Genomic DNA, 12,680 nt, shown 5'->3' with positions numbered 1-12,680 from the left:
CATCTTCCATCTCTCCTCCACAAATCTTATATGTACATAGCTATTTGCATTTTGTCTTCTCCATTAGGACCTGAGCTCCTCAAGGTCAGGGACCATGTTTTTACTTTTCTTGGCATCTGTCTCTAGTGCTTTGTACAGTGCCTACAACACAGTGCTTTATAGTTGTTTTTTGACTGCCTCATTCCCAAAGAGTCATAGGGCTGGTCGCTTTTCTTGTCTAGAAAGCACTTGTGAAGACCTATCTAGCTCCCACACACTTTACAATCCCCAAGGGTTTTTTCCCTTGAAAAAAGTCCTTTGTGGTCTCAGTACATAATCTAAGCTCTTTTCTCCTTGGGAAATCTTCCAGTTAATAGTTATAAGATCAGTTACATTGACTCTGGGGCCACATTTACAATCATCATTCACTAAAAGGGTCACACATCACTCTGTGCCCCGAAAGATCTAGTGTTATATAATATTCTAAAGGTCAAAAGGGAAGGATATCTATATGTAATTCATTTTTAAAATTATTTATTAGGCCCCTCTTTGTACAAGGCACCACTCGAGGCACATAAAAACTTAAGAAGTCCTTGCTGTCAAGGAATTTACATGTTAATAAGATAAAACATGTACACAAATACATAGGTGAGATATGAACTTGAAAGAAGCTATGAGGTTTTCTGATGAGGAATGCCTTTTTTTTTTCAAACCAATGTAGGTTGGCACCATCTCTGCATCTCAGATAGTTGCCCAGGGTACTTACAAGTTAAATGATTTATTTGCCCAGGGTCACAAAGTCAGAGGAAGCACGTGTACCCAAGACTTCCTGCCTCTAAGACCAGAACCCTATCCATTATACCACACTACCTCTTTTGTATAAGACTTCAAAATCACCTTCTGAAGATAATCAAAGACAAAAGAAGCCACTCAGTTCTCATTGGCCTCCACCCCTCAAGATCATCCACATTTCCTATCTTTATAGAGACCCTATTCCATAACACTTGGTGACAGTTACTGGTTTTTAGAATCACTGGTTTTCAGAACTAAGTAAGGTGGTTTAGACCTGAAAGGAAGGAGGAAACAAAAACCCTGGTTCAAATGGTGACTTCCAAGGAACATATGGGGCTGCATATTTAGTAGTACACTACATACTGGGAAAGCCTTGAATTGCCAGAGCTTGACTTCACCTCTCTTAGCCAGAAGTTTCTCCAGTAAATGTATTTTCCTGTCACTATTACTGCATAGAGGGAAGGCTTTATCAATTATATTGCTTGAAGAATGAGGTGTTCTGGATAATTGAATGCTCTAGTTCATGCAGGGTTAACCAAAAAGCCTTTTTTGTTTGTTTGTTTGTTTGAGCTAATAGTTTTTGCCATTGAAAATCATCTAATGTACATTATTCTACTTTCCTACCTTACTAAGTATAACACATTGAATATAGTTGAATTGTCCAATGTATATGGGTATCTTAAAGCACTTCAGAGCCATTGTGCAGTACTGAATACTTCACGTAGATAGAGAAACTATAGGAAGGAGAATTGAATCTTTACTGATCTACTCCTAAGGATGTAGGATGCTTAGGATGTACCCCTAAGCATTTCTTTTCAGAAATAGTTTTTCATTTGTCTATTAGCATTTCATTTTACTAAATCTGCACTGAAGAAGAATTTCCTGATTTATGATTCAATAGTAGTGAGTAGACTGCATTTCTGTGATAATGAGGCAGCTAGGTGGTGTAGTGGGTGGAGTGCTGAGCTGGAGTCAGAAATACACAGGTTCAAATATGGCCTCGAATACTTTCCAGCTTTTGACACTGGGCCTCTGTTTGCTTCAGTTTCTCCATCTGTAAAATAGGGATGATAATAATAATACCTACCTCCCAGAGTTGCTGTGAGGATCAAGTGATATAGTTGTAGAATGCTTAACACAGTGCCTGGCACATAATAAGAGCTTAATAAATGCTTGTTCCCTTTCTAATGACACATACCTGTTTCCACTGAACATCTTAGTTTTATAAGTTGAATAGTTTGCAGTGTTGCATATTGCAACACCCCTCTTACATTTAAGAGAGCATTAGTGCTAGTGAGGGGATTTAAAATGAAAATAGCTCACATTAGCGTGATATTTTCCAGTTTAGCATCTTCCTCATTATTTTTATAAAACAGGCAGGGCAAATATTATCTCCAATTCACAGATAAAGAAATTAAAGCTCAGAATGAAACCAAGGCCATATGCTTAGGTGGCAGAGAAAGGATTTGAACCCACATCTTTGATACCAATGCTCTTTAGGGATTGGATCTCTACTCTTTCAATACCTGAAGAACAGTCACACAGAAGTGGGATTATGCTTATTGTGCTTGACACCAGAGGGGAGAAATAGGAAAAATGGATAGAAGTTTTGGTAATCAGAGATTTTGTCTCAATATAAGGGTGTGCTTCTTAACGAAGAGCTACCTAGAAATGGTGTGGTTTGCCTTTTCAGCTACTCAGTTCCCCATTACTGTAATTACTCAAGGAAAGAATAGATGAGGGTCATACCTTTATCATATGTCAGGAATTGGGTTCATGCTTCAGAAGGGGTTGGTAATTGATAATCTCTGAAGTCTTTCCCAAGGCTTAAGGTTTGACAATTTATGAAACTAACTCTAAAAATCAGGACACACCTATAGCTTTCTTAATCATTTTTGTGAAGCCTCCCCTGTGCCCTGCTTTTATTTACCTGTGGATTTTGATTTCATCTGCTGCTTGATGCTAGACTCTTGCTCTAATTGTTTTTTATTTTCAGGCTGGGATATGGTCCTGTTTTCCTCAGTTGTTTTCATAGTGCTCATGTGGGTTGGTTTTTGGGAAGCAGAGAGGACTGATATTATCTTAATTTCCTTGGGTTGCTCCATGCCAATTATTTCCTTTGAACTCTTCGGCCAGTCTTCTTCCGGAAACTTCAGTTTATTTTCTGGAGGTGATTTTATTCAACAGAAACACAAATCAAGAGATGTCATAACAGCTCACATTTATGTAATTCTTAAATGTTTACAAAATTCCTTCCTTATGGCAGAGTGAATAGGAATGTAGATTTAGCATCTGAAACAGCTGGGTTCAAATCTCACCTCAGTCCCTTGCTAACTCTGTGACCATGGGCAAGTCACCCAACTTCTGGGAGATTCAATTCTCTCATCTGTAAAGTGGAGATGATAAGTGCCATCTACTTGGAGGGTTACTGACCCAAGAGTAGACTGCTAAATTTAATGTCAGCAATGACACCCCAGAAATCATGAATGCTATAAATTTATTGCTTTTTTGATTTTTTACACTTAAGAAAGTGAGGGGAAAATGTTAACGATGCAGATTAAACTGAAAAATATGTGCTGGTGCTATTATCCTTGTTTTGAGAACTAACTGTTAAACATTTACCCACCCATATTTTGCACCTACTTCACAGTGTTGTTGAGAGGTTTGAATGAGATTGTATATGTAATGCACTTTGCATAGTTTAAGTGCTATCTAAATCAGAGATAATCATGCAAATGTTATTTTCTCCATTTTACAGATAAAGACACTAAGGGTCAGAGACACCATGTGGCTTCTCCATGGTCATCTATCTAGCAAATGGAAAGATTCAAACTCAGGTGTCTTGACTCTAAATTAAACACCTCAATGCTCATGACATCCAACACTGGGGGAAAATAGTGATGATAAAAATCAGGAATGTTTTTCATCCTTTTGATGAAATGTTACCTGATCCCACAGTTGGCATAGTCGCTTTTTCCTCTGTACTCTTTCTCATAAGATGCTGCTGTCTTATTTGCTTAGCAAATCTGGCAGGATTGTCCCATGGGATGTAAAATACTTCAGAATCAGATCCACCATCAGTTCTGGAAGGCTTCAGTTTTCCGGAATCATCTACTTCAGTTAATTTCAGGCATTCAAAAGTAAAGACTTTGAAGGCTCTTTCGACTTCATTCCAGCTCAGGAGTTCTATAAGAGAGTCAAAGACATGTGGGAAATGAAGGCCACCTTTATAGCCCAACCAAAGGCAAAAGTGAAGACAGCCAAATATGCTGTGTGAGCCCCAAGCCTTGGGAGGAAAGGGTCAAGGCAGCAAAGGGTAATCAGGATTTTCTTGAAGGCACAACCAATTGGCATCTCCAACTTTAAACTCAGGGTCTTAAACCAATAAGGGGAAATTTTTTTTTAAAGTTTGTAAATGTTAAAATCCTGCTCCAAATATCTGATAATCAAGGAGCTATCTATATTAATTAAAATTTATTTTGTCAATACCTTGTCTCCAAATTACCTGACAAGTTAATAAACTCTAGGTACCTATAATAATAATAATAAAAGCTAGCATTTATATAGCACTTCAAGGTTTGTGAAGTGCTTTATAAATATATCTTATCTGAGCCTCCCCCAAATCCTGGGAGGTAAGTGCTATTATTACCCCCATGTATAAGATGGGGAAACTGAGACAAAGAGAGGTTAAGGGACTTACCTAGGGTCACACGGCTTTAAAATGTCTAAGGCAGGATTTAAACTCAGGTCTGACTTCAGGTCCAATGTTTTGCACTTAGGTGTCACAGTGGATAGAGTGCTGGGCATGGAGTGTGAAAGACTCAGATCTGGCCTCAGATGCTTACTAGCTGTGTGCCCTCAGACAAATAACTTAACTTTGCTCTGCTTCAGTTTCCTTAATTGTAAGATAGGGATGACAGCACTTACCTCTCAGGGTTATTGTAAAGATTAAATGTGATATTTGTAAAGCACTTCACACAGTGCCTGGCACATAGTAGATGCTTAAAAAGAGCTTGTTCCTTCTTCTCCCCTCCTCCAAACCACCTAGATGCCATTAACAGAATATCAGTGAAATACTATGATCTCCAAAGTCTATCATCCTGTCTGTTTCTTTGTCTGTAAAATGGAGTTGGATCCTAATATTGCTAAGATTCTTACTAACTCTAAAACCCTATGATTCTTATTTTATTGATTAGTGTCATTCTCCTTTCAGAAGAAACTGGGATTTTACAAAAGAACTTAGCCTAGGAAGGGTGAGGAGTTTTCAAGAATGAAATTCTGAAGATACAAATGAAAACAAGTCTATCGAGCAGCAAAGGGATGAGAGAGTGTGAAGAGACTGGTGTGGATACATAGGGAACTCTCTAATCCAACTTAGGGTTTAAAAAGAGATGTCCAGATGATGAAAGCAAGGCTAGGGAGCAGAAGATGCATACAAAGGTGTGAAATGAAACTGAAAGAAGGGAAGGTGGGAGGAAACTCAGAATGTGCTAGAGTTGGTTAGATTAAAAAGGTTGTGAAGCATGGGAGGGGTGCCACAGACCTGTGAAATAGCAGATATCTCAATTCTCCCCCCTCCAAAAAGGCAAGAGAACTATGAAAACCAGTCAGTGAGCTTGGCTTTGATTTCTGGGGAAAAAATTCTCATAATTTCATTGTTTCAGTTGTATTCAACTCTTTGTGACCCCATTTGGGTTTTCTTGGCAAAGATACTGGAGCAGTTTGCTATTTCTTTCTCCAGCTCATTTTACAAATGAGGAACTAAAGCAAACAGGGCTAAATGACTTGCCCAGGGTAACACAGCTAGAAAATGGCTGGGGCTGGTTTGTTTGAAAAAACCCCAGGAGACAGAGGGGGATGAGTTCTTCTTGACTTCAGGAACTCTATCCACTGTGCTACCTAGGTGGCCTAAATTTTTTCTGGAATGTATCATTAAAGAATCAGTGAACATCTGGAAAAGAAGCCAGTGATCAAAAAGAACCAGCATTGCTTCATCAGGAACAAGTCATTTCAGAATTTTCTTTTTCATATGGTCACCAAAATGTTAGATTAAGAGAATATCATAGATATTGTTTGCCTAGAGTTCAGCAAAACACACAATAAAGTCATGTGGTTCTTAGAGAAAAGTTGGAGAGTTGTCAGCTAGATGACAGTACAATTTGTTGGACTGAAAACTGGTTTAATGACTGGACCCCAAGAGTCATCACTAATGGTTGGAAAGAGATCTCAAGTAGAGGGCCCCAAGGATTTGTACTTGGTTCTATATTATTCAATATTGTTATCCATGACTTTGATAAAAGGATAGATGGTATAGTGATCAGATTTACAGATGACACAAAAATCTGAGAGAGATCACCATAGGGTAGTAAGGATCTGAAGAAATCTTAATAGGCTAGAATACTGGGACAAATCAGATAGAAATATATATATATATATATATATATATATATATATATATATATATATATATATATATATTTATTTATTTATTTATATTGAACTCTTACATCAGTTGAAGAAAAAAGAACATCACAAATACAAGATAGGGGAGGCATGTTAGTGGTTTATTTGAAAAATATCTAGGAGACAGAGGAGGAAGGGGCTATAAGCCATCAGCCCAACATGAATCAGCAGCATGAGACAGAAGCCAAAAAAATGAATATAATCTTGAGCTACATTAAAAGACACATAATTTGGACTTCCGCTTCTGGAAGCCAAGATGGTGGAGTGAAAAGGTAGTTGCTCTCACTCTCCCCTATCAACCTCTGAAAACCCAGAAAATATCACCCCAGAAAAAAACCCTGGAACAGCTGAACTAGAAGAAAGGTGGGGAGCAGCAGTGCAACAGCCCAGCAAAGGGTCTCCCAGTGCCTCAGCAAAAATAAGGGAGGCAGAACTACAAGGGGCCCCAGGCGATAAGTACCCTGAGCATTCATCTGAAAGGAGGTGAAGAAACAACCTAAAGGCTTCCTAAAGCCCAGCCTTGCTGGTTCCAGCCCAACACCAGGTGAGCTGTCGAGCCCTGAAGCCTCCAATTGTGAAGAAATCCTGAAGCCCAGGTGGTAGAGCAGGCAAACACCAACACCTGGACCTCTGAGTTCCTCGGTAAGGGTGAGGGAACTGGTGGAGGCCAGCTCAGAAAACCACCAGGTGCCTCGACACTCTACTGCAAAAGAATCTCCCAGTGTATTAGCAGAAACGAGGGAGACAACACTGCAGAGGGCCCCAGGCAGATAAACACCCTGCAGCACCCATCTAAAAGGAGCTGAAGAAAGCTAAAGGAAAGGAAAAGCAGGCAACCTAGAATTGCCTGAAAGTTCCAGCCTTGCTGATTCCAGCCCAACAGGTAAGCTGCCAGAAACCTACAGCCTCCAATTGCCAACATAAGAGGCCCCAGCACACAAAGCCAGTGACCAAGACCTAGGCTCCCAACACAAGAAGCTTGGGTCAGTGCCCTCTGTTCCCCAGCAGGAGAGCTCTCTCTTTAAAGGCCAGGGAATAAAGAAACACCATGAGTAAAAAGAAACGTACCATAGATTCATATTATGAGAAGAGTGAAGATCAAGACAGAAATTCTGAAGAGGACAACATTGTCAACAAACCCACATCTGCAACAAAAGGGAATATGAACTGGTCTGAAGCCCAAAAAGCCTTCTTAGAAGAGCTCAAGAAGGATTTTAAAGTCAAATGAGAGAGGTAGAAGAGTCCTTCAAAAATACAATTGGCCAATTGGAAAAAAATACACTGAAGAAAACAAGTCCCTAAAAAACAATTGGCCAATTGAAGAAGGAAGTACAAAAACTAACAGAAGAAAACAATCTGTTAAAAACTAGAATTGGACAAATGGAAACTAATGTCTCTATGAGAGAGCAAGAATCAGTCAAACAGAAAAAAAATGAAAAAATAGATGAAAATAAAATACCTCATCAGTAAAACAACCGACCTGGAAAATCTTCAGGAGAGACAATTTAAAAATTATTGGACTACCTGAAAATCATGATGAAAAAAAGAGCCTGGACAGTATCTTTCAGGAAATCATAAAGGAAAACTGCCCTGAAGTCCTAGAACCAGAAAGAATACACCGCTCACCACCTGAAAGAGATCCCAAATTGACAACCAAGGAATATAATAGTAAAATTCCAAAATTACCAGATGAAAGAGAAGGTGCTGCAAGCAGCCAGAAAGAAACAATTTAAATATCATGGAACCACAGTCAGGATTACACAGGACCTTGCAGCTTCTACATTAAAAGACCACAGGGCATGGAACATGATATTCTAAGGCAAAGGAGCTTGGAATGCAGCCAAGGATCAACTACCCAGCAAAAATGAGCATCATTTTTCAAGGGAGGAGATGGATATTCAACGAAATAGGAGACTTCCAAACTTTCCTGATAAAAAGACCAGAGCTCAACAAAAAATTTGATCTTCAAGTACAGGACTCAAGAAGACATAAAAAGGTAAATGGGACAGAAAGATACAATATGTTGTTAATAAGGGGGCTGTTTAAACCCTACAAGGGAATATGACACTTGCAACCTTGAGAACTGTATTGTTATTACACCATGTTAAAGGAGTATACATAAAGAGGGAGGATATTAGTTGACTTTGATGTAATGATAAAAAAAAATCTAATCAAGTGGGTTAAATGGATCCAAATAAGTGGATCAATCTGATCTTAGAAAATGTACTGAGAAAGGAGGAGGCAGACAAGGGTAAATTACATTACAGGAAAAGACACAAAATCCTATTACAGCAGAGGGAAAGGGGGGGGGTGAGCATTGTTTGAACCTTACTCTCATCAGATTTGGCTCAAGAAGGGAATAACATAATCAGTTAGGTATAGAAATCTAACTTGCCCTATAGGCAGTAGGAGGGAAAAGGGGAAAGAAAAGGGAGGGGAAGAAGGGAGGGAAGAAGCAGTAAGGTAAAGGGGAAGAAAAGGGAAAGGGATAATAAAGGGAGGAGGGACTGAAGGAGGCGTGGTCAAAAGCAAAACACTAGTGAAGGGGGAAAGGAAAAAGGAGAAAGAAAAGCATAAATGGGGGAAAAGGATGGAGAAAAAGACACAGATAGTAATCATAACTGTGAATGTGAATGGGATGAACTCTCCCATAAAAGGAAACGGATTGCAGAATGGATTAAAAACCATAATCCTACAATATGTTGTTTACAGGAAACACATTTGAAAAAGAGTGACACATACAGGGTAAAGGTAAAAGGCTGGAGCAGAATATATTATGCTTCAGCTGAAGTAAAAAAAGCAGGGGTAGCAATCCTGATCTCAGACAAAGCAAAAGCAAAAATAGATCTAATCAAAAGAGATAAGGAAGGAAACTACATCCTGCTAAAAGGCACCATAGACAATGAAGTAATATCATTACTAAACATATATGCACCAAATGGTATAGCATCCAAATTCTTAGAGAAGTTCAGGGAGTTACAGGAAGAAATAGACAGCAAAACTATACTAGTGGGGGACCTCAACCTCCCCCTCTCTGTACTAGAAATCTAACGATAAAATAAACAAGAAAGAAGTTAAGGAGGTGAATAGAACATTAGAAAAGTTAGGTATGATAGACCTCTGGAGAAAACTGAATGGGGATAGAAAGGAATATACTTTTTCAGCAGTACATGGCACATACACAAAAATTGACCATGTACTAGGGCATAAAAACCTCACAATCCAATGCAGAAAGGCAGAAATATTAAATGCATCCTTTTCAGATCATGATAAAAAATTATATAATAAAGGGCCATGGAAAGATAGACTAAAAAATTGGAAACTAAATAATCTAATCCTAAAAAATGATTGGGTCAAACAACAAATCATAGAAACAATCAATAATTTCATTCAAGAGAATGACAATAATGAGACAACATACCAAAACTTATGGGATGCAGAAAGCAGTTCTTAGGGGAAGTTTTATATCTCTAAATGCTTACATAAATAAAATAGAAAAAGAGGAGATTAATGAATTGGGCATACAACTAAAAAAACTAGAAAAAGAACAAATTAAAAATCCTCAACTAAACACAAATTAGAAATATTGAAAACCAAAGGAAAAATTAATAAAATTGAAATTAAGAAAACTATTGAACTAATAAATAAAACTAAGAGCTGGTTTTATGAAAAAACCAATAAAATAGATAAACCTTTGGTTAATTTAATTAAAAAAAGAAAGAAGAAAACCAAATTACTAGTATCAAGAATGAAAAGGGTGAAGCTACCACCAAGGAAGAGGAAATTAAAACAATAATTAGGAATTATTTTGCCCAACTATATGCCAACAAATTTGACAATCTTAGTGAAATGGATACATATTTACAAAAATATAAATTGCCCAGATTAACAGAAGAGGAAGTAAAATACTTAAATAACCCCATCTCAGAAAAAGAAATTGAACAAGCCATTGATGAACTCCCTAGGAAAAAATCTCCAGGGCCAGATGGATTTACATGAATTCTATCAAACATTTAAAGAACAATTAATTCCAATACTATATAGACTATTTGGGAAAATAGGTGAAGAAGGAGTCTTACCAAATTCTTTTTATGATACAAATATGGTGTTGATACCTAAACCAGGAAGAGTCAAAAGAGAAAGAAAATTATAGACCAATTTCTCTAATGAATATAGATGCAAAAATTTTAAACAAAATACTAGCAAATAGATTGCAGCAACTTATCACAAGAATAATACACTATGACCAGGTAGGATTTATACCAGGAATGCAGGGTTGGTTCAATATTAGGAAAACTATCAGCATATTGAGCATATCAACACCAAAACCAACAGAAACCACATGATCATCTCAATAGATGCAGAAAAAGCTTTTGATAAAATACAACACCCATTCCTATTAAAAACACTAGAAAGCATAGGTATAAATGGAGTCTTCCTTAAAATAATAAATAGCATCTATCTAAAACCTTCAGCAAGCATTATATGTAATGGGGACAGGCTAGAAGCATTTCCAATAAGATCGGGGTGAAACAAGGATGTCCATTATCACCACTGTTATTCAATATTGTACTGGAAACCTTAGCTTTAGCAATAAGAGAAGAAAAAGAAATTGAAGGCATTAGAATAGGCAAAGAAGAAACAAAGCTATCACTCTTTGCAGATGACATGATGATATACTTAGAGAATCCTAGAGAATCAAGTAAAAAACTACTTGAAATAATAAACAACTTTAGCAAAGTTGCAGGCTATAAAATAAACCCACATAAATCATCAGCATTTCTATATATTACCAACAAAGCCCAACAGCAAGAGATAGAAAGAGAAATCCCATTTAAACTTACTGTAGACATTATAAAATATTTAGGAGTCTACCTCCGAAACAAACCCAGGAACTCTATGAACACAATTACAAAACACTTTTCACACAAATAAAATCAGATCTAAATAATTGGAAAAACATCAGTTGCTCATGGGTAGGCCAGCTAATATAATAAAAATGACAATCCTACCTAAGCTAATTTACTTATTCAGTGCCATACCAATCAAACTACCAAAAATTATTTTATAGAGTTAGAAAAAATAATAACAAGATTCATTTGGAAAAACAAAAGGTCCAGAATATCAAAGGAACTAATGAAAAGAAATGCAGGGGAAGGTGGCCTAGCAATTCCAGATCTTAAATTGTATTATAAAGCAGCAATCATCAAAACTGCTTGGTACTGGCTAAGAAATAGAGGTGGATCAGTGGAATAGGTTAAATATGCAAGACACAGTAGTCAATGACTATAGTAATCTATTATTTGATAAACCCAAAGACCCCAGCTTCTGGGATAAGAACCCACTCTTTGAAAAAAACTGCTGGGAAAACTGGAAAAGAGTATGGCAGAAACTAGGCATAGACCCAAATCTCACACCATATACCAAAATAAAGTCAAAATGGGTTCATGACTTAGATATAAAGGCTGATACCATAAGTAAACTGGGAGAACAAGGAATAGTTTACCTATCAGATCTATGGAGAACAGAAGAATTCATGACCAAACAGGAGATAGAGAACATTATGAAAAGCAAAATGGATAATTTTGATTACATTAAATTGAAAAGTTTTTGCACAAACAAAGCCAATGCAACTAAGATTAGAAGGAAGGTAGAAAATTGGGAAAGAATTTTTACAACCAGTCTCTCTGATAAAGGCCTCATTTCTAAAATATATAGAGAATTAAGACAAATTTATAAGAACACAAGCCATTCCCCAATTGATAAATGGTCAAAGGATATGAACAGACAGTTCTCAGATGAAGAAATTAAAGCCATCTATAGTCATATGAAAAAATGCTCTAAATATTATTGATTAGAGAAATGCAAATCAAAACAACTCTGAGGTACCACATCACACCTATCAGATTGGCCAACATGACAAAACAGGAAAGTGATAAATGTTGGAGAAGATGTGGGAAAACTGCAACACTAATACATTGTTGGTGGAGTTGTGGAATGATCCAACAATTTTGGAGAGCGATTTGGAACTATGCCCAAAGGGCTACAAAAATGTGCATACCCTTTGATCCAGCAATAGCACTTCTAGGGCTATATCCCAAAGAGATCATACAAATGGGAAAAGGACCCACATGTGCAAAAATATTCATAGCAGCTCTTTTTGTGGTGGCAAAGAATTGGAAATTGAGAAGATGCCCATCAATTGGGGAATGGCTGAGCAAGTTGTGGTATGTGAATGTAATGGAATACTATTGTGCTATAAGAAATGATGAACAGGCTGACTTCACAAAAACCTGGAAAGACTTATATGTTGAGTGCAGTGAGCAAAACCAAGAGAACTCTGTACACAGTAACAGGCACACTGTGTGAGGACTAATATTGATAAACTTAACCCTTCCCAGCAATACAAGGATCTAAGACATCTCCAGAGTCCTCGTTATGGAAAA

The 12,680-nt window shown here is 37.3% G+C and overlaps 1 protein-coding gene across 1 annotated transcript in view; it reads right to left on the bottom strand.

The window, feature by feature from the left end:
• SPAG17 (sperm associated antigen 17) overlaps positions 1 to 12,680 on the bottom strand; it is a 264,380-nt gene that overhangs the window by 129,450 nt on the left and 122,250 nt on the right. The window contains exons 14-15 of the mRNA XM_078154933.1: positions 3,718 to 3,957; positions 2,702 to 2,935 (exon numbers count right to left, since the gene is read on the bottom strand). Of these exons, the coding sequence (XP_078011059.1) occupies positions 2,702 to 2,935; positions 3,718 to 3,957 (474 nt within the window). The remainder of the gene's footprint in view (positions 1 to 2,701; positions 2,936 to 3,717; positions 3,958 to 12,680) is intronic.

This window comes from Phascolarctos cinereus, unplaced genomic scaffold (assembly GCF_003287225.1).
Source record: "Phascolarctos cinereus isolate Bilbo 61053 unplaced genomic scaffold, phaCin_HiC Scaffold_5;HRSCAF=322, whole genome shotgun sequence".
In the NCBI taxonomy this organism is placed as follows: Eukaryota; Metazoa; Chordata; class Mammalia; order Diprotodontia; family Phascolarctidae; genus Phascolarctos; species Phascolarctos cinereus.
Note: the sequence above shows the minus strand (reverse complement) of the source record. Positions and strands in the feature narration are given on the sequence as shown.